The sequence below is a fragment of the Rhinolophus ferrumequinum genome, chromosome 9 (assembly GCF_004115265.2).
Source record: "Rhinolophus ferrumequinum isolate MPI-CBG mRhiFer1 chromosome 9, mRhiFer1_v1.p, whole genome shotgun sequence".
In the NCBI taxonomy this organism is placed as follows: domain Eukaryota; kingdom Metazoa; phylum Chordata; class Mammalia; order Chiroptera; family Rhinolophidae; genus Rhinolophus; species Rhinolophus ferrumequinum.
The window spans coordinates 5973900-5996455 of NC_046292.1; the positions used below are offsets into that span (position 1 = coordinate 5973900).

The window sequence follows — 22556 nt, forward strand, 5'->3', positions numbered from 1 at the left end:
CATCCCCATAGCCAGCTCTTTACTTGCGTCTGTCTTTCACAGCTCTTATCATCCTCCTTCCTAGACATCATTCTCCCTTGCTTATAAGGCTGATTGATCACCCTCTCCCTCCAGGATGCCAGCCCCCTAGACCCTGCCCCCTAGGAGGGGCTCCCAGGAGGGGCTCCGCCCAAACCTGGGGCAGAAAGAAGAGGTGAGCAGGCACCCGCTTTGCTTCTCCACCTCTGTGAATGCCCTTCAGTGAGGAAGGGGGAGGCTCCACTTCCAGATTGGCAAAACTGCTCAAAACAAAAATGCGTTTCAGAGCCTGGTCCTGAGTGGAGGACATGGAAGGCCCACGTGAGGGGAGGAGCCAAACACCTTGGCATCTCTGGACACCTGAGCTGCTGCAACTCACCTGCTCAGAGCACCTGCCTCCTCCCCGGAGGAGGAGCCCCTTTCAGAACTGAGCCACCAGGGTTGGGGTGCAGCTGGGCACCAGCCAGGGCCACTGTCTGCTCCTTTCCAGAGCAAAGCTTGTTCCAGCTCCTTTATTTTTAGCTCTCCTTCTTAGCTAGAGGCAGGGAACAACTTGTACAGCCTTACCTCCCCACCCACTATTCTTCCCTTTTTCTAGAAACTTGCAGAGTTGTGGGCCCCTTCTCACACAGAGGGGTCAGCCTCGTGGCTCCAGGCTTCCTGCTGGCTAAAGGGAGAAAGAAGGCACAAGAGGGCAGCTCCAGAGCCTGGTGGAGCCCTGACAGCCTTCATCAGGGAGCCCAGAACTTTCCCAGGGCAGTGGAAATGAGGAGGGGGTAAGAAAGGCACCCCCAGCCCAGGCAGGACACCAACTAAAAGGCCCCGAGAAGACAGAGGATTTCAGAGCAACTGGTGAGCCCTGCCAGCCTCTCTCCGGCTGAGCCAGAGGGCAGGCAGGGAGGGCTGATAACCAGCCCAGTTTCTGAGTAAAAAGAGAACCAGAAGTCTTGACTCACATGGGAGGGCAAGGTGGGGGTCAGGTGTCACAGGCCTGCGAGGGGCACCCTGCAAACTCGGAAATGGCTGCGGAGCCAACACTCAGCCCTGAAAGATGGAGGCACACTCCGCTACAATTTCAGCCTTGAAAACTCTGGGCACCGCACTGGCAACCCTGCAGAATGAGCTTGGAAGTCTGTATTCAGAGTTTCACGGGAAGCTATCTTACTGTTCCAGCCACTCGTCACGTTTCCTCTTATCATAATTATTTGCACTTCGGCCTCTCTCGAGGAGGGAGGACCCATGTCTGAGTTCTCATTATAAATTCCCACTGCCCCACAGCGCTTTTGTGCATAGTAGGTGCTCGGTAAAAACGTACTGAATGAATAGCTGACAGATCGCCGGACGGGTTAACTTGAGGCTTTCATTTTTTTTTTGGTAGCAGTTTGCTCGTGTTTAGGAGGAAGCCCATACTCTACATTTGCAGAACTAGTAGATAAGAAAAAGGAACAACAAGGAACAACTTGGCCAGACTGTCAGAGAAAAACCATTCTTTCCTAGAATTTCTGGCCGGCCCAAGTTGTCTCAGAAGCGTCCTAGACTCCTGGCCAGCTGGCCCAGCTGTTGATTGATGAATCCTTGAGCGCCTGAAAAGTCTACCATTTATGAGCTACTTCTAATCATCAAGGAGAATGAGCTGAGCCATTTGTATCACTGATGAGATTCCAGGGCCTCCCCTCCCACTTCAGTTCTTACTCTATCACTGTCCACCTTTCATCCGACTTCCCCTCAAGGTTGCGCCACCTCGGAGGTCTCTCCAGGAGGGGGCAGTAGAGGGCTGTGGCCCCGCACACAGGCTGGGCGCTCCCTCCTCAGTTGCTGGGCGAGTTTGGGGAGCCCCTTAACCTCTGTATGTCCCCTCCCCGTTTCCTCACCCACAAATGAGGAGTCACGGGACCCGCTCCTGACAGGGCTGTGTAGTCAGCAAACCCTCTGTCACTCTGGTCTGTCACTAGTTCTGTCCCCAAAGGTGGCCGACCCCAATGCCAGGACCCAGGGGCAAGCCCACACTGGGCAGCGGCCACACAGCTCTGGGCTGGGGGCCTCCGAGGACCAGTGGGGTCACCTACCGCCCTGTTGATGTGCTTCCTGATGAGGAGGTAGAGCACGGGCAGCGTGACGTAGGCCAGCAGCTCCCACAGCTTCCCCGTCAGCAGCATCCACAGCACGCGGTCCTCCGCGTCCAGGTCGATCCAGCACCAGCCCACAGACACATCCGAGGCGTCGTAGCCAATCTTCTTTAGGCTGACAGCTGCCACGGTAATGGCCAGCGGAACCCCCCAGCTGAGGAATGAGGAGCAAATGGGCACGGAGGTCAGGCCCGGGCTCCCAGCACTGCCAGCCAGGGCGAAAGGGCTGGGGTGCTCTTCAGACAACAACCAAGCTCTCTAACGTGTCTCTGGAGAAAAGAGGGGCAGGAACCCTCAAAGCCCAATCCAGGCCCGCTTTGCCCAAGCCCTGCCAAGCCAACCCCAGTACCAGCCAGCCAGCCTCCCCAGCCAGTCTCGGGCTAGGGGTGCACAGACTTGTGGCTTGGGGTTGTCTGGGCAGGGAGTTCCAGGGTCCCGTGTACCTGCAGAAGGATCTAGAACGGGGACTGTCGGCTTCGGGTGGACAGATCCTAGGTCCTGCAGCCTGCTTGCTGTATGGGAAGGGGGAGTACCCTAGCAAGGGTCAAAGGGGGCCCCCTAAACCATAAAGCCCAGGGCAGGGGCCCCTTCTCAGGGCAGTGCGGGGCTCACTGTTCTAGAGCTTAATTAGTACCCCCACGGCAACACAGAGGGATGGGGTCCAGTCCCTAAGGCCTTCCCTCTGGTCCCTACACCAGTCTCCTCGCCAAACATTTTAAATCGGTCAGGGGAACACACAGAAGCTACCGGGTGGCACAGCAGGGTGGCTAAGAGCTCAAACTGGGACACAACAGGCTGGGTCCCAGTCTCAGATGTGCCCCCATTTGGCCTCAGTGTTTTTCTCTGCAAAGTGGGAATGCTAACAAGGCAGAGCACAGCAGAGCATCAGAATAGGTGGCTGTGAAAATAAATTAATTAGCGCAAGTCCAATGCACAGGACAGGCTGTCAGGGCTCACGACTGCCTGTGGTGTGGGCAGCAGGAATGCATGAGGCCTGCACACTTTCTGCTCCCAGGAATAGGACACATGGCCTGGGTCCTGGGGCAATCACCCGGAGGACAAGCAGTATGTAAACAGGACAGGTCATCAGTAAACATAGTTCAGAAATCGGTTATGTTTTGAGAGCTCTGTGTAAGGAATATCGGCTCTTTCCGAAAGTTGTAAAACGATGATGAGATCACAGTTGCACGTCTGTTACCAAAATGAGGCTAGGAGAAGTGCTGTGTTTCCATCAATGTCTCCAAATGCCACAGGGCTGTGGAGGACACAGGGTGGGGACAGCGATGAAAGGGACAAAGTCAACTCCCCTGCCTGGGAACCCCAGGACTAGGCACTACAGGACAGTCTCCGAACAACCCGCCCCTGGCTCCCCTCACTGGCCTCTGCAGGGATGGACAGTGTCACTGCAGGAAGTCACCGGCGCCCTCAGTGTCCGCTCCCGACAATGGGGAGGCAGGAAGTCTTAACAAGTCCTCCTAGAAGTCACAAAGGTCAGAAGCGGCAAAACCCCCCAAAAGTTAAAGCGTGATGAGAAAGGTACCATGTTACACTTAGGAGCTTGTCCATTTTAAATACTTGTTCTGTGCAGTTATTTATCTGGTAACTGAATGTATATTATTGTCAAACTGTTTTGTCGTAATAAAGGGTCAACCCTTTAAAACTCATACCATCCTGAGATCTTAGGACAGCACGTCACAGCTGTGAGGTCCATGAGGACGAAGGCCGTGTTGTTTCACTACTGTCTTATTGGGTAGGGGCAAACCAAGGGCCTGCTGGATGGATGGATGGATGGATGGATGGATGGATGGATGAAAGAACGAACTTTGAACTAAGTGACTGAGACAGCGTTCCCCAATTCACTCCTTACATGTCATTGCAAGAACATTATTGAAAAAGAAGCAAAAGGTTTTTAAAGTGGTAAAAGGGCAATCCTGACATTATATGTGCTGTTTCTCATTACGCTTTGGTATACAGGGCTCCTCCAAGGAATTCTGGAAAGGGAAAAGCCCTGTGTGTAGGGACGGTCATGGTGAAGGAGGCTGGACTGCAGCTGGGAACACCCATTCAGGCTGGAAGGAGCAGAGGCATGGCGGGACGAGGCCCTGCTCACGGCCGCACTCTGCTCTTTCTTTCCCCTTGCTCAGCCCTTACGGGAGACCAGGGGACCACCCAGGGACAGGCCACATTCTGTGATTACAGGTGTGTTCTCCTAAAACTACCAAAGCTGTGTTCCCTGTGTTACGGGGGTGTGCCCAGAGCTGAGTTTGTGTTGGGAAATAGCCAGAGAGAATACCAAAGAGGCAGAGGGCTTTGAAAGGGTTAAGAATGTGGGTTGATCAATCAGAGTCACTGTTTGAACTTAAGTACAGGTGGCAGCTATGTTGGGGCCAGAAGCTGTTTGGGGCAGTATTTCAGTGGGAGGTGGTAAGAAAAGGTAACATCAGCACACATGGGAATGGAGTGGGAGGAACTACTGACCCGGCAAAGCAGGCTCAACCAGACCCACGCGATGGATACGGACCATGGCGTGCTGGTAATGTTTAACTGGCTCGCCAGAAAAATGGACCTGTGTGTACAAATGGGCCTAAGTGTACAAATATACGCACATGTGCACAGATAAATTTTACTGACATCAAAGATATGCAGCTCAATTTATAGGGAATAATACACAAAACTCCTTATTGTAAATTCCACACGGCCATTTGAATCTCGCAGAATGCTTTGGTTGATTTTCACAGAACTCTGGCACCTGCAGGCACTCGAGGACTGCAATTAGCAAATGAAAGCAGTTCCATGACATGAAGTTGGGTGATATTTTCATTGTCCTTAACAAGTGAGAGGAAAGCGAAATAAGGAAGACACAAGGGACAAGACGAAGGCCCCAACTTCACTAGTTCGTGCGTGACATAAGCAACTTCTTTGTAGGATAATACTTTTCCAACCCTGGGAGAGGATTTCTTTTTTTTCCTGCTCTGTGAGCCTGCATCTACTCACCACCTCCCCCTGAAATACCGCACTTCCTGCCTGTCCCAACATAGCTGCCATCTTTGCTTAAGTTCAGAGACAAGCAATACATATATATATATATATATATATATATATATATATATATATATAAAATTAAAGTTTGACTTTAATTGATCCAAACTGATGACATATGCTGGGAAGCGCGATCTCAAATGCTCCACGTAACACTTTTAAGTTTAATCGTTCCTTATTAACATAGTTTCGATCACTTTCTTAAGTCCAAATCAGGGGTTCAGCAAACTATGCACCTCGGGCCAATTCGGGCCCAAGGGCTGTTTTTTTAAATAAAGTTTTATTGCAACACCACCCCATTCACTTGTTTACAATAATAATTTATCTGTGGCTGCTTTCAAGCTACAATGGCAGAGGCGAGCAGGTGCCACTGGGATCACGTGGCCGGTGAAGCTGAAAATACTATCTGGTCCTCTATAGGAACAGTCTGCTGACCTCTCCTCTCCACAAGCAACAACACAATAAATGAAGCCCTGATGTGTAGTGTTTGCCAATTTCCACGGTGTACATATTCCCACCACGGCCAAGTTCAAGCCACGGCCCACGTAGTTGGGGGCAGATGCACAGCCCCACACACCACCAGGTAGGATTTCCATCACACAGAGACAACGGACGCAAATAACCTCAGGTGCACAGCGTGGAGTTAAATGTGGTAAAATAATTAGAACGTAATCAGTTTTGAGTATTTTTATGGCGTTTGTTTTTAATTTACTTAATTGTAAGTTTACATAACCTAATTTTTAATAATGGTTGTATTTCACAATCAGTTCACAAAATGCCCTAAAATTTAACAATCGGGTCTCACCAACCGGCTGCAGGACACCACTGGAAAGAGGACGCAAAGGACAGGGAGCTGAAGATACCCCAGGTTCCCCACCTACAGAGTGAGGAGAAAGCCAGTATTTTGAGCTACCTCAGATAAGCCCAGCTGTTCTCTGACGAGGGGGCCACCCTGAGCTGCAGGTGGGGTGGCACTTCCAGTACGGACAACATATACTTCCAATTGCTGACATGCACCATCAAACACTTTTTTATGCCTCTACAAAAAGTAGTCACCAACGAAAAACAAAACCAGAACAAGTAAGATAAGGCTTAACGACAGTATATGTGAAAAAGACCAAGGGCTTTAGTTGATTTTGACTTAGAACCTGTGTGGTCAGAGAGGCTGCCCTGATGTCCAGATGTGGTCTGTTCAGAACGGCTGGTGAACTGTCCTGCCTCCGTGCAGACACCTGTGACCTACGTTCTAAGCCCGAGGTTGTGAATGAAGTTGGCACCGGAGCTGGGCATGGAAGGAGGCGTTCTGCCTTGAGCTATGCTCAAATGTTTGAAGACTCTCTCCTAGATCCTGCTGGGGGAGAAGGGGCTAGATAGCTAGAAGAAAGGGCAGGGCGTCCTGCTCAATCTTAAAACTGATGAAAGCCCCAGGACCAAGTGCAGGGATGTAACGGAAGGGGCTGGGGGAGGGACACAGTTAAGGCAGGTGAGAGATGAGGCCTCTTCTCCCAAACCTGTGGCTCTGAGGCTGAGGGGAAGCAGGGCTGGGCTCATCTACATGGAGGGAGCCGGGAGCCCACACTCGGAGCAGAATCCCCCCGTGGAGGGACACCAGCAGCTTCTCCCAGAGGTGCCCGGGCCCCAGCTCTCACTCATGTTCGCCTGGAAACGGGGGTCAGTATCTGAGTCAGCCTCCCCCACCATCAGAGGCTGTCATGAGCTGAGTTGTGTTCCCCCCAAATTCATTTGTTGAAGTCCTAACCCCCAGTGCCTCCGGAGGTGACTGTAGCTGGAGACAGGGTCTTTCAAGTGGTGAGTAAGGTAAAATGAGGTCACCAGGGTGGGCCCTAATCCAATCTGACTGATGTCCATATAAGAAGAGGTTAGGACACAGAGAGACACCATGTGAAGACACAGGGTGTAGATGGCCACCCACAAGCGAAGGAGAGAGATCGCAGAGGAAACCAACCCTGCCAACAGCTTGAGCTCAGACTTCCAGCCTCCACAACTGTGAGGGGATGGATTTTTGTTGTCTACATGGCCTTGTCTGTGCCCTTTGTTAGGGAAGTCCAGGATTCTAATACAGAGGCTTTCTACAAACTATGCAGAAGAGAGACGTGCTTGGGCAGGGATCACATCCCAGCTCCTGGGAACCCCACCCCCAGAGGTCAAGGAAGGGATGGGAGACGCCCCACCCCCACACGCCAGGACTGACAGAGCTGGGGGGCAGGTAGGGGGGAATCCTCAGCAAGCTTCAGGGAGGGGAAAGCTGATCAAAAGCATTCAGATCTGTATGGTCCACTTAGCTCTTCTTAGAACTGGCCTCTTTTCTGTTTTCAAATCTCCTCCAGGAAAGAGGAACTCAAAGCACCACCAGACTAGCCAGGTGGTGAGTAAGCTATCTCCAAGTCCCTGGCATTTGTCAGATGACCACGAGCAGGCTCCTGTTCCCAGAATAGCAGTGCTCTGGGCTTCCCTTGGGATCTTCTAAAACCTCTCCCACCAGTGTCAGGGTGGAGGCACCTGCAGTGACAGAGAGACGTTTCCACTTCACACACAAATGGGGATACCCTCCCCCCACCGCAGACAGAGTCAGTCGGCAAGGGACTCAAGTCTTCTGAATAGTTTGCCCCCGCCGGTGGGTTCCTACACGTTTTCCTCTCCCCAAACCCTCACCCTTACTACAGATCTTGGGAAGAGGGGGGTTAGCTGGGAAGGAAACAAAGGGGTCTTCTCCCCCATTCCGTGGACCAGACAGCAGTGCCCAGTCTGTGCGATGAGTGGCCCCTGGAAAGCCTTGAATGTTAACATAACTCAAAGAAATGCTTTGCAAATAAAACAATCAGGCAACAATGTGCCAATTTAGAAAGCTCTTGGGAACAGGACAGGGCCGCCCAGAGGGAAGCCCAGCTGCACTGAGCCAGGCCTGGTGAGAGGAATCACAAGGCCCACTGCTGCCTGGAGGTTTCTCTCCAGAACAATGGACACTTAGTAAGTGTGGGGCTGAGGGGTAGGATGTGGGAGAAGTTCAGGGAGTCAGCCACTGGCCAGGCTACCACGAGGTCACGCTGCAGCTCTGCTGCACAAGAGGGGAGGGATGGCCAAAGGAACTTTTAAACACACCCCCTGGCACCACCTTCTCCAGCCCTGGTTCTGGTGGGCACTGAGGAGCCATCCTGCAGTGCTCAGAGATGCTTCCTGCCCACCTGGCTCCCAGCCTGACCTTGCCCTGGCGAAAGGGTCAAAGGGCAGCGTCTCTGCTCTCCCAGCCCCTGCAGCGGGCTTTCCATGAACACACTTTGCACTTTTGGGGGGGTAACAAACTCTGTCATTTTGGGGAGCACTGACTGAGGTGGGGTGCTGTTCATGCAGCCACTGCGTCCATCCCGCATTCAGACATTGCCTGCTTGGGGTCCTGTCACTGGGCCCCACAACAGTGAGCTACTTCCCAATCAGAGAGTTTAGAGGACTTTCCCTTTCAGGGCCACGTTTCCCCTTTTCTCCACATTAGAATTTCCCACTCCTCAGAGCAGTGGGTTCTATGGTGAACTTGGGGTACCACAGACTCCCTCCTCTCCCAGAACCCCCAAGCAAACTCCAGAGGGTGGGTGAGAATGTGGGGGCACAGGACCCGCCCCTGCCAGAGATCGTGCCCACACCCACGCCATCTCAGTGGAGCCAGAAGAAATCCTGACTGCTCGCGGGGGCCAGCTAGGCCAGGACCCTTACTTTTGACATGGCGAGATGAGGGGCCCCCCCCCACCCACTCACACACACAGAGCCAGACAGACCTTCCCCCAGGCTCATAGGACACACAGGTTGAGGCCTGGCATGCAGACGGCCGGGAGGTGTGCAGGTAGGGGGACGGTTCACTGATCTTGGGGGGTGGGAGGGGGTGGGAGCTGACAACTGCTTTTGAAAGGCAGGCCACCTTCTGCAGGGGTACAAGCCCGGCTTCAGGCCAACTCTGCTCATCTTATGGGAAGGGACCTGACCCCACCCACAGCAGCTCTAGGTCTGAGCTTCTAGCACTTTCTTAGGTGAGTACTAGAAGCAGATGGCACAGATGCATATCCACATGATCATTAAACATGGGGCACCTGTATCTTGCTGCCTCAACAGCTAAGATACAGTAGAAAGCGACTTCTTAACACAGGTTTCCCCCTGAACACTGAATATTCTCACACAACCTTACAAGGCAACCACTACCAGGAAATTCACTTCAGAACACTGTCAGACCCAACAGATACTACAGCCTTGGCAGGATATCTTGTTTATCTCAACAAGATATGTATTAATTACAAAAGGAAAAACAGTTAACTGCAGTGGAGAACTGGCAGACAACACCTCAGCCAAGCGAGCAAACTTAACATCACCAGTAATGGAACAAATCAAAGTCACTGGGGAGGAAGCAAAGAGAAGAACACGCTTCCGTGAGATTCCTGCCAACAGTGCAGAATTTGGATCCACTCATGAGGAAGCGCCAGACACCCAAGCAGAGGGACAGGCTGCAAAATAACGGCCTGTACTCTTCCAAAAATGTCAACATCATGAAACACCAAGAAAGCTGGAGGAACTGTCCCAGGCTGAAGAAGGATAAAGAGACTGAAGACTAAGTCAACATATAAGCCAAGATTTCCTCGGCTCTGGGGGCATTATTACAAGGCTGACAAATCTCAAAGAAGTCCACAATCAGATAACAGCACTGCTCCCTGTTCATCGCCTGCTCTGGGAGATCTATGTGGTTCCTTAAGAGACTGTTCTTGTCTTTTGGAAATACACATAAAGGATTCAGGGGCATCAGGTCTGCAACTGACTCTTAAAGGTTTCTGGAGAAAAGGAACTGCAGAGGATAAATAAAGGTAACATGGAAAAATGTTAATAATGGCGAAAATATGAAACGTTAAAAATATTGTTGAATTATATTTCAATTTTAAAAATTATTGTCAAGGCCAAGACACAAGATGGAACCACAAAAAGAGGACGGACCTTGGGGTTCTAACCCTGAGCCTCTCACTATGTGGCCTGGGGCAGGTCTCATCAGCTATGACTGGTGGGTAATCATCCTGCCATTCCCTTCCTGGTGACAGTAGGCTAAAGAATGGGACAGCACTCTGCAAGAGCTCAGGAGCCAGAGGCGGCTCATGATCAAACATAATTTCCCTGAGAATAAAGTCTAAGCTGCCCTCCTCCAATGAGGAAAAAACAAAGTCTTTCTGCAAAGGGAACCAACCAGGTCAGGTATCAGGATGGGAACAAGCAGACGCTTTCTGGGAGCCTGTGTGGGCAGGATTCTCTCCACACAGATGGCTGCAATCAGTTTTATAGATGGCTTTTGTCACTTAACACTGTATCAGACCATTTTTAATAAAATGACATACGGAGTTCACAGCCAGTATTTAATGGCTGCAAAACATTTCCGGTGGGGCTGTCGCTTGTAACTCACTGTTGCCCTATTTTGTGGACACTGAGGTTACTTTCAAACGCTCACCGTGATAAGAGTGCCTCACAAACTCCTTTGCACATACAGCTTTGCATGTATTTTGGATTATCCCCTTAGACTTCAGTCCCTCCAAATAGGATTACTGGTCAAGGGGTATGAACCAAATACTTTCCACATGGGTTATTCCAATTTACATTGCCAATAATAATGTAGGAAAACACCAGTTTCCCCAGCATTTATCACGCTTTTATTCTGCCTTCATACTTTTTTTTTTAATTTAATGAGAAAATGGTACCTCAATGTCATAGCTTGTATTGAGTATTAATGGGGCTAAACATTTTCCCATATATACCGTTTCCCCGAAAATAAGACCTAGCTGGACAATCAGCTCTAATGCATCTTTAGGAGCAAAAATTAATATAAGACCCAGTATTATATTATATTGCATTATATTACATTACATTATACCCGGTCTTATAGTAAAATAAGACTGGGTCTTATATTAATTTTAGCTCCAAAAGACGCATTAGAACTGATTGTCCAGCAAGGTCTTATTTTCGGGGAAACGCAGTATTTACCAACTGCTTTTACTATTTTGTCTGCATGGGCCTTTTTCCACATATCAGGATATTTGTCAGTTTTTTTTTTTTAAATCAATTCATAGAAATTCTTTATAGAATAGAGATACCAACCTTTTGTGTTGTCATGTTTTAAAATACTTTCCAAGACTGGAAGGTTTGAAGGAGTGGACTGATTTTCAGTTGTGTGAAATGGTAAATAAGTCGAAGAGCAGCTAACCTATGTCTGAAGATGAGACGTCTCACACCAACGGGTGCTTCAGCAACAATAAACTGATTCTCCAAAGAAAGATGGTGAAGTCCTCAGTGAGGTCATTAGCTATACAGCCTGGGAGGATCTAGGTCAATAAATGGACCTGTTAGACAGGTTTTACCAATTCTCTTCGTCTAGCAACATGTGAGTGCTAACTTCTGAAAGGGAACGGATTGTCAAAGCCCCTTTCTAGCTTGGACACAGGTACAGTAGTACCTCGGTTTTCGAACATCTCTGTTGACGAACATTTTGGTTTATGAACGCCGTAAACCGGAAGTAAAGGCTTCGGTTTTCGAACACGACTCAGAAGTCAAATATGTCACACGGCTTCCCCTGAGTGCAAGATCCTGAGGCCTAGCTATCGGCTGTTTTCGAATGTTTCAGAGCTCGTGGATTACGTTCGAAAACCGAGGTACCACTGTATTTGCCTTTCTTTTAACAAGCAGGTAGATCGCATTCAACAGACAAAATGAACAATTCGCATCTTTTTTATGGCCAGCGGGGACACACAGGCTTTCTTAGGAGTCCTTTCTTAAACGCCACAGAAACCTCCCACCCCCAGAAGTGCAGAAAGAACGCCCAACTCAGGTCTCTTATAAAAGTTGTCTGCTCTATAGGCGCTGTACCACGTTTATCTTCATCACTTAAAAAATATATTATAGTCAATATTTTTTAAAAGAGGGAGGACAGAGAAGAGATTCTTGCAAAGAAATTCTTGGGATCCTTTGCAAATACACGTGAACTCTGGTGTCAGGCTGCCCACACCCAACCAGCCTGCCCAGGACTGGGTCTCTAAAATGGACACAGAGGTCAGGTGGGCTGCTGCAAGGGGAGGAAAGGTAGTTCCACTTTCTGCGGGTCTCTGAACCGCCCAGGGCACTATTTGAATGGCTTGCTGCAAATTTGACTTGAACAGCTGAGAAGCAGGCCATTTAGTTTCCATCCAGCAGCTCTATGAAGAGGTCAAGTGACTTCTGCAGGCTTATGACACACAGGTGACCTGTCTCTACCAAACTGCTGACTGTCCTCAGTCTTTGGAAAGTACTCAAGCCTTCAACAGAGAGGACCTATAATTAGGGCAGTATTTGGTGCTCTGATCTGGGGAGGCAGAAGAGGAAACATGCCCTATAAGATTCCTGCCTTGGGCTCAATACAGGACAGCACTAGATGTTTGACTCTTGAAATTACATTAGGAAGGGGCCGACCTTCTTCTATAGATCAGGGTTACTTGATTCAATGCCCGGGCAGGGCAAGGCTTTGGTCTTCCCTGTTCTCAGACTCCAGGCAGGTGGTGGCCCTCTTCCAGATCAGCCTCTGCCTCTGACCTCTACCACAGAGAGTTGCTCAACTCTAGAAAATCAAGATCATCTAGAACAGAGATAATAAGACACAGGGGCCCCAGGTCTAGTAATGAGCAAAGAAAATAAAGTCTTGTAAATTGTACAGCTGAGGTACTGCGTTTGGCAGAGGACTGGTTGGATGGGCACTGGGAGTGGCTGAATGCACCCCAGTAGAGTGCACCTACTGGGGTGCATTCAGGGGTGGCCTGGGGTGTGGGTGGTGATATGGCTTGGGAGCTGCCGGGCTCTCCAGCTGGGGACAGCCACCTAACTCATCTCCCAGCCTGGGAACCAGGCGCACCCCCCACCCACCGCCTGTGCAGCAGTAACGGCCAAAACACAGTGAAGCAGGAGGCGAAGGGCCCAGAGCGTCCTCATCAGCTCCCCAAGTGCTTCTAAGTTCCTAGGGCTGGGCTCTAAGGGTGAGTTCTGGCCCCCCACCCTCCAAGGGCTGAGCTGAAGGGTCCCCTCGCCCAGACTCCGGGTGGGGTGAGCACAAAGGGGAGCCCTCTGCGGTGATGCTCACGGCAGGTCCACCTCGTTGGCAAACTTGAAATCGGCCCGCTGGGCGCCCAGCCAGGGGTCGGACCAAGAAGTGGGCGCCAAAAGGGCGGGAGGGCCACAGGAGCAGCAGGCAGGGCCCAGTCGAGGGGTGTGTGTGTGTGTGGGGGGGTCCTGGGGCTCGAGGTAAAGCAGCGCCGCAGCCACCCACCTGACAATGTGGAAGGCCCAGAGCAGGTGGCCGGCCCGGGGTCCGCGCGCGGTGCGAACGATGCTGAGGTACAGGTAGAGAGCGATGGCCACGGTCCAGAAGAAGGAGCTGGTGTTGGCAAAGGTTGAGACAGCGCCCTGCAGCACGCAGTCCCACGAGGGGCCCGCGAAGTCCTGCAGAACCCCGTAGAAGTAGGACACGGCCGAGAGAAAGTCGGCCAGCGACAGGAAGAGCAGAAGGCGCCGCGCTCGGCTGCGCAGGTCGGGCCACAGGGCGTGCGTGGCCACCAGCAGGCCCGACCCGAGCGCAGAGAGCACGCACGACAGCAGCACCACGGCGCGTTCCGACGGCACCAGCTCGGTGGGCGGCGCCGGCGGCGGCATGGCCGGGCGGGAAGGGGGCCGGGGCTGCAGTGCACGGGCGCCGCGAGGACAGAGGCCGGGCCGCCAGTGCGGCCGCCACCGCCAAACTGGGCTCCGAGGCGCCAGACGCTCGCGCCCCGGACTGTCCCAGACACTCACTGCTAGACTCAGCCTGCACCCCGCCCCTGCTCCTGGGCCCGGCTCCATGCCCCGCCCACGCCCTCACACCACGCCCCTGCGCCCTCCACGCCCCTGCGCCCTCCACGCTTCATTCCCGGGCCCCCGCGTCCGGTCGGCGGTTCTGGACCCCGCCTCTACGCACCGCCCCTGAGCACCGCCCCTGAGCCTCACGCCCCTCCCACGCGCCCCGCGCATGACCTCACACCACGCCCCTGCGCCCTCCGCGCCTCACCCCCTTGGCCCCGACCTCCAGTACGCGTCTCTGGGCCCCGCTGTTAGGCCCGGCTCCTGAGCCACACGCCTCGACCCTGAGCCCCGCCCATGCGCCCCGCAAAAGACCTCACACCACTGCCGTGCACCTGTTTTCTACGCCCCACCTCCGTGGCCCCCATGTCCTGTCAGTGTCAGGCTACCAGACGCTGAGCCCTTCCCTCCCCCAAGGACTACCCCTACTCTTGCCAGATGGCTAGGACCTCTGGTCCTGGGGAACGAAGGACTTGCATTTTTAGGGCTAATGTTACCTTCCTTTCTTTCATCCAGCTCGTGTGCGTGTGTGTTGGGTGGGGGGTGGAGGCATTCCTTCCACTGGTAACAAAAACAACTCTACATTTGTGATCCTCATTCCTTAAGCAGCAGTACAGACGTGTTCACAGGGCGGTGGTGGTTACTTCGGAAAGGGAGTGTTTACAATGCGTACAATGAGCACACTATTTTTGTAATTAAGCCTATTAGGTGTAATTTTTTTTAAAAAAATCAAATTTATTGGTTTTTTTCCGTTTTTCATAATTTCATATTTTAAAAATTGAGATGTAATTTATATACCATAAAATTGACACTTTTAAGTGTACAATTCAGTGGTTTTTAGTATATTCCCAAGTTTGTGTAACCATCATCATTAGCTAATTACACATTTTCATCACCCTGAAAAGAAGCCCAGTTAGTTCACTGCCTATTTTCCCCTCCCCCCAGCTTTTGGCAACCATTAATCTACCTTCTGTGTCTATGGAGTTGCCTATTCTGGACAGTTCACATAGATGGAATCAGACAATAAAAAGGTGAACTTTTGTGACTGACCTCTTTCACTTATGTTTTCAAGGTTCAACTACATTGTAGCATGTATCAGTATCAAGGTTCAACTACATTATAGCATGTGATCAGTATTTCATTTCTTTTTATGGCCAAATAGTATCCCTTTGTATGGATAGGCCACATTTTGTTTATCCATACGTCAGTTTGTTTATACATACGTCAGGCGTTTGGATTGTTCCCACTTTTTGGCTATTGTGAATAATGCTGCTATGAACATTCATGTAAAGTTTTTTTGTGGGGACATATGTTTTCAATTCTCTTGGGTATATTCCTAGGAGTGGATTGGCCGGGGCATGTGGTGACTCTATGTTTAACCTTGTGTGGAACTGCCAGACTTTTCCAAAGTGGCTGCATCTTTTTATATTGCTACAACAATGTATGAAGGCTTCAATTTCTCCACATTCTCCTAACACTTGATTATCTATCTTTTTGATTCTAGCCATCCGAGTGGGTGTGAAGTGGTGGCTCATTGTGGTTTTGATTTGCATTTCTCTAATAATGACATGGAATATCTTTTCATGTGCTTATTGGCCATTTGCATATCCTCTTTGGAGAAATGTCCATTCAATACACTTCCCTAGTTTTTTTTTTCCTTTAGAATTTTATGGTTTTATTAATACAAATATACAATGTGCACACAAGTGTCTACATTCATTTTCTTGGCTGCGCAGCCTGGCACTGGGGTTGGTGACTGATGGCCAACTGGGCTGCTCCTCGCACAATGGCTTTGCGGTTCTTTGAGGAAACATTGTGACAGTCTCAGCACAATATGATTTGCTGCACATCAGCATCCCTTCAAACTCCTTGACTCTGTGGACCAGGAACTCCCAAAAGCCACTTGGCAGTATGAGCTCTGTTTTCTTGTTACTCCCATCACTAGTGTTGGACTTCTCAATCTGGCCCTTGAATCGGTTGTACACCCTATTGTCAGTGCCTCAGGGTTTCCGCCAGTTACGCTTAATTTTGATACATCAGTCTGGTGCTGGATGAACTTCTTGGTCCTCTTTGATGACCTTGGGCTTCACGACAGGTCTGAGAGCAACATGATGCCCAATAGGAATGGCTGTCACCTCCCTTGCCTATTTTTCAATTGAGTCTGTCTTTTTGTTATTGAGTTGTAAGAGTTCTTTATATATTCTGGGTACTAGAATCTTATCAGATATATAATTCACAAAATTTTTCTCTGTGGGGAGCCATGATTTCTTGTTATTCTGAAGCCTTGCAGACTGGCTCAGTTTTAGCTCCTAAGGCATTGTCTCTGCCTGCATCTGGAGGGTGCTTACAAGCTGCTGAGGAATGAGGTGGGAACGGCCAGTTTCCGGACACAGATTACTGATGATTATCAGGGTAATTGGTGGGCTTTGTCATGAGAAAATGACTTTGGGGAAGTTTCAGTGATTCTGTAGTTTATATGTAAAAGTTGAAAATTTACTCTCAATGAGGTAATGCACACTCGTGATTGTTAAGCTGCACGTACACAGATGGTATAAATTGGTAAAGGAAAGTAAACTCGAGGCTTCAGGATCACTGAATACCGGCCGCATCATCATTTGTGTGACTTTTTTCATTCCCACTCCCCCATTCAGGTACTGCACGCCACATTTCTCCCATTCTGATGGGTTGTCTTTTCATTTTCTTGATAGTGTACTTTGAAGCTCACAAGTTTTTATTTTGATGATGTCCAAATTACCTCCTTTTTTCCCTTTCATTGCTGTGGTTTGGTGTCACATCTAAAAAACCATTGCCTAATCCTAGCTCATGAAGATTTACACCTATGTTTTCTTTCTTGCCAGTACCACACTGTTTTGATTACTGTAGCATTGTAGTAAATTTTGTAACAGGGACGTCTGACTCCTCCAACTTTGTTTTTCTTTTTCAGTATTGTTTTGGCTGTTTGGGGCCCCTTGCAATTCTGTATCAATTTGAGGAACAACTTTTCCATTTCTGCAAAAAAAAGTCTGTTGGGATTGTGTTGCATTTGTAGGTAAATTGGGGGGGAGGGAATGCTATCTTACTAATATTAAATTTTCTTATCCATGTATACGGGATCTTTCCATTTATTTAGGTCATCTTTAATTTCTTTTATTGATGTTTTTAGTATACATTAGATTTGATTTTGCATTTGAGTCATAAAAGGCAAAGTTTATCATAGGCATAGATTATCTTTTTTATCTAACTTTTAAAATAATTGTATTATGAAATATGCATACTACAAAGTGACTAAAATACAAATGTAGTTTAATAAATAATTATAAAGCAAATACCCATCCAGAGCAAGAAATATAACATTACCAGCACACTAGAAGCTGCTTCCCAAAACTTTCTTCCTCCTCAGTCATTCTCTTGCTTTTTTTTTAACCATTCACAATGCATCTGTGGGGACAGAGCCCCAAAAAGCAGTTTCCAGGCTCTCGGCCTCACATAGAAAGGTGCTGGCTCAGATAGTAAATGGCCGTCGACTGTGATCAAATGGCCATCAGCTGTGGCCGTCAGCTGTAACCAGTGAGCCATTGGGCACTAATATAACTGCCGTGGCTAGGCTAGCAAAAAATGAGGGGCTAGCAAGAAGATGGTGGCTGAGCCTGCAAGCGGCGCAGTGAGGGTTGAGAATTGTGTGGCTCCTGTTTCCTGTTTCTTCAACCCAGCCGCCAGCAGAGTATAGTAGTATGACTCCCCTATGTATGGCTCCGTGGGTATTCCTTTTTGGCTTCACCATGTCCTGTGTTCTTATGTGGAGAGCGGGACCAGAGACCCTGCAGGCCATCCTGCGTGACACTTGGCGTAGTCGGCAGGATCCCCCACAGGCCGCCCCGCATGACAGCATCCCTAAACAAAATAGTATAGTTTGCCTGTCATTGAACTTCATATAAATGGAATCATACTCTATGTTCTCTTTTGTGTCTTCTATTTTTTTTGCTCAACATTATTTTCGTGAGATTCATCTGTGTCCTTGCATGAACTTTCAGTTCATTCATTATCATTGCTGTATAGTATTCCATTGTATAAATAATATATTTGTCAGTTCTACTGTTTTTGGACATTTGGGTTGTTTCCAGGTTTGGGCTATTACAAGCAATGCTGGAATGAGCATATATTCTTTCTTAATCAGGAAATAGTTGCTATGAGCCCTTCTCAGCACTTTGAGCAAGTATATGCATGGATGGACTTTGCCCTGGAGAGAGCTGACGAGCAGCTGCTTTCCTTCTCAGTCACCTCAGAAGCCGCTGACCTCCTCCTGAGCGCACCCCAGACCATAACAGACCCCGGCTGAGAGGGCTGTCAGTGAAGTCTCTCAGCTTTTCACTGGCGTGAATGGTTTCAAGCTTGGATTGTGCAACCAGTCCTGGGCTTTGGCACATGGCTGGGCAAGAGGCTGGAATGGACTTCTGCCCCTCCCCCCCAGGTCATACTCATTGAATCTTAAGGGCATTTGGGGGAGCAGGAGGGACAGGAGAGGTCTTCTGGCAAGCTGCTCTGTGGGCAGATCAAGCCTGACTTTGTTTCTTGTTTTACTGAGATTGAAGCATGTTGTCAACTCCCCAGGTGAATGGCTGGCTACTTTACAGGCAAGTTTGATCAGGAGATTCTTTGGTTTTCTTAGCACTGGAAAACAACATTCAAAGAACTTGCATACTTCCCATTATTAGGGGGAAAAAAATGGAAAAGACATGCAATGACATAGCTTCAAATCACTTAGATCTAAGCTTGAAGCTAACTTTCCACAGTCCTAGCTCACTGACGTTGCCTGCATGTGTTCCATCAGCATTAAGCAGGAGGTAAGAATCGTGACTCCTAAGTTGCCAGGCGATCTTAAGCCACACAGTATGGCCTCCACCAAAGGGAGTCAGTGACTTTGGACTCTCAGCCTGTCGGCAGCATTCCTGGGCTTCTCCTATTTAAGGGCTGTTACTCCTCCAGGGAGGTCTGCTCAAGAACAACAGACCCAGAGAAACCCTAGGCTTCGAGCTGCCTCCGACGGTGCCCACCCCAGATGGAATGCAATGTCCCATTAACCACATCTTCTATTTCTGGTCTCTTGGTCCCCTCTCTCCCTCCTTCTCTTTGGAGAATTCCTAAGAAACTCAGATGGATTCTTCTTTTGACCCTGAGTTGTTTCTCTAGTGTCTGTGCCAAACCAGCTGGCAGTTGTCTATTACTCCATGTCCAGCGTCCAAAGGGGCCATGTCCAAGGTCCTGACACACTGTTACAGCCTCCGCTGCACCCCAGTTATCTGGCTGCAGATCTAGGGCCCAGACCCAGAGAGGTCCCCTTACCGTGGCCGGTGGCCACAGGAGCAGATTGGCTTTGGTTTGCTCTTTCATCCCTCCCTCAAACCCAGAAATCGGCATAAAATTCTCCTCTGACAACTGCAAAAGGGGTGACACTTTGGAGTCTCTAAATTGAAAGTGCCCTAAGTGATTTTCTGAGCTCAATCAACTCCAACCTGAGTAACAAGCCACGTATGTGATTCTTAAAATAAGAACAAAACAGGGGCTTTCCTGTTTTTCTACCTGTGATTGGTAGAAATGTGGGCTGGCCACCTTTTTCATTTCCCTGTTTGAAGGTGAGTGTGGTTTGTCTTGCTTCTTCCTACCCAGGTACCATGACATACAATGGCCGTGGAAGAGGATCCTGGCCTGCGGGGGCCCCTCTCCAGACTCCCCCACCTCAGCATCCCCAGAGGAGGTTGTGACCCTCCTGGGCATGCTCATGTGGTCATTGGGCCACACAGATGAAAGACCAGGAAAAGCCTGACCAGCCACATTTCTGAAGTCAGGGGCTTCCTGTTCAAGAGGCACCATCTGGTGGGTGTATTTTCCTCCAAGAAAAGCCCTCGGGCTTTTCTGAAATTCTGAAGGCTTTGCCCTCAGCTTGTGTACCTGGCTCTCGTGTCTGCAGAAACCCTGAAGACACACACTGGTTCTGATGGGCTCTTTCATGCACCAGTTCCTGGGGCAACCACGACACCGCAGCTCCCAGCTGCCTGCGTCAATCAAAGGAAAGCTAAGCCTCTAAAGGTAAAGACTGTTTTCCTCTACTCGGGGACTCATTTTGTAAGCAAGACTGGCTTAAAGCACACTGCTGGCATCAAGAGAGAGGTCTTTTGATATCGTGGAAGACCCAGGTTCTAGTCCTGCACCTCTGTTCCGACCACGTGTGGCAGCCAGAATTCTAAAGATCCTTCCCCACTCAGTTCCTGTGCCCTAGTTATTTAATCAAACACTAATCTAGGTATTGCTGTGAGGGGATATTGAAGATGTAATTAAAGACTTGTTATGGACTGAATGTTTGTTTCGTTCCCTCCCACCCCATTCTCACCCCCCAAAAAATCTGTATATAGTGATACCTCGGTTTTCTAACATAATCCGTTCCAGAAGACCATTCGAGTTCTGAAACGTTCGAAAACAGCGGACAGCTAGGCCTCAGGATCCTGCTCTCAGCGGAAGCCGTGTGACGTGTTCGACTTTCGAGGCATGTTTGTAAACTGAAGCATTTACTTCTGGGTTTACGGAGTTCGTAAACCAAAATGTTCGTCAACGGAGACGTTCGAAAACCTAGGTACTACTGTATATTGAAGTTCTAACCTTTAGTGTGATGGTATTAGAAGGTGGGGCCTTTCGAAGGTGGGTTAGATGATGTCGTGTGGATGGAGCCCTTATAATGGGATTGGAGCCTTTGTAAGAAGCAGAAGAGACACCCGAGTTTCCTCTCTCTCTGCCAAGTGAGGACACAGCAAGAAGATGGCTGTCTACAAGCCAGGAAGTGGGATCTCTCCAGGAATCCTTGACCTTGGACTTCCAGCCTCCAGAACTGTGCGAAATAAATGTCTACCATATAAGCTGGCCAGTCTATGGTATTTTCTTATAGCAGCCCAAGCTGACTAAGTCAGATCCCATGTTAGCAGACCTTAAGATACAAAGATTATCCAGGTTGGCCTGGCCCAATCTGAACTCTTTAAAAGCAGAAAATTTCCTTTGGCCAGGAGCAGAAGAGGAAGTCAGAGAGATTTGAGGAGTGCGGGAGAAGGATCATTTGAGATCTTGCTCCCCAGCATATGTCATCAGTTTGGCTTAAATAACCTCATAAAAATTCAAAATAATAATAATAATAATAGAGATTCTGTACGAGGGGGATTCGGCATGAGAATCCAGCCTGTAGCTGTGATATTGTGAGGGCCTGTGAACATAGGAAGAAAATGAGGGTGGCTGCTAGGAGATAAGAACAACCTGACTCCTTCCAACCTCCTGAATGGGCTGAGAACACAGCTGGCCAGCACTTGAAGTATGAGACCCTGAGCAGAAGACCCAGTTGAGCAATGACAGACTTCTGACCTATGGAAACTGTGAGATAATACATGAGTCTTGTTTTATAAGCCATCAAGTTTTGTGAAATTTGTTGCACAGCAATAGAAAACTGATACACCACACGGCCTAAAAGGAGCCACGTAAACTCTCTAAGTTTCTAGTGCCTCACCCAGAAAATAAGGACAAAAGATTCATAGGGTTGTTGCGAATAAATGGCTGTTGGGCTTGTAGACAGAGCCCTGGACTTGTGCCAGAAAGCCAAAAATTGCTAGGTCACCTTGAGCAAATTACTTAACTTCTCTTGGTTCAGTTTCCTCACCTCTTAAATGAGGCCAACAGAAGCTATTTCCTTGGTAATTGAATAATAGCTGGGCACACGGCCATCCAGCCAGAGACTACATTTCCCAGAGCCCCTTGCAACTAGATGTGGCCATGTGACTAAATCCTCACCAATGGAATATGGTGCTGCATGTAGGCTGCTTCTAGGTCTGGGCCTTACAACAGGGCACATGCCCTCCAGCTCCTGCTCCTTCCTATGACTGGGATATTAAGGTACCAGCCAAACAGCTTCAACATGCTGACAAGGAACAGTGGAGAAAGAAGGCAGGAAGGTCCGAGGGATGGTGGAGAAAGAAGACGAAAAGAACCCATGTCCCTGAATGGCGGTTGTTGCTGAGTCACCCACTAACCTGGAAGGCTGGTCTTTGGCAGGTGACAAGGTGAAAATTCTGAGATGTCCTAAATTAAATTGCAGGGGGCCAGAGGGTGGAAGGAAGAGACAAGAAAGGGTTAATCAGTTCACAACTGCAGGCCAGCTAACAAGATTGCTCACATTCCTGAGTGTATGTTGGAACTTTTAATTAACTTCCAGGTAGCTATTTTCACGATTATCTAAAAGAGAATAGCCTGGTGCCATCAAACCCCAGAAGCCTCCCCTCCTGTTTACACATGAACTTTCCAGGCTCTGGCCTACAACCAATCCAATGGTGCAAACACCCCTTTTTATGGACTCTGTGGCTATCCCCAAACAAATGCCACTTCACCTTCTCCCACCCACTTTATCTCTAGCCAATGTTAATTCTGTCAAAATGAGTTACATCATTCTCCCTCCAC

General features: G+C 49.2%; 1 protein-coding gene across 2 annotated transcripts in view; it reads right to left on the reverse strand.

The window, feature by feature from the left end:
• Positions 1 to 14039, reverse strand: part of LOC117027043 (G-protein coupled receptor 157) — a 48518-nt gene extending 34479 nt beyond the window's left edge. The window contains exons 1-2 of one of the 2 annotated variants that reach the window (XM_033114475.1): positions 13507 to 14026; positions 2085 to 2298 (exon numbers count right to left, since the gene is read on the reverse strand). In XM_033114475.1, the coding sequence (XP_032970366.1) occupies positions 2085 to 2298; positions 13507 to 13889 (597 nt within the window). In that variant the 5' untranslated portion in view covers positions 13890 to 14026. Of the gene's footprint in view, positions 1 to 2084; positions 2299 to 13506 lie in introns of both variants that reach the window. The other variant, XM_033114474.1, reaches the window with a different exon arrangement.
• Positions 14040 to 22556: the final 8517 nt, after the last annotated feature.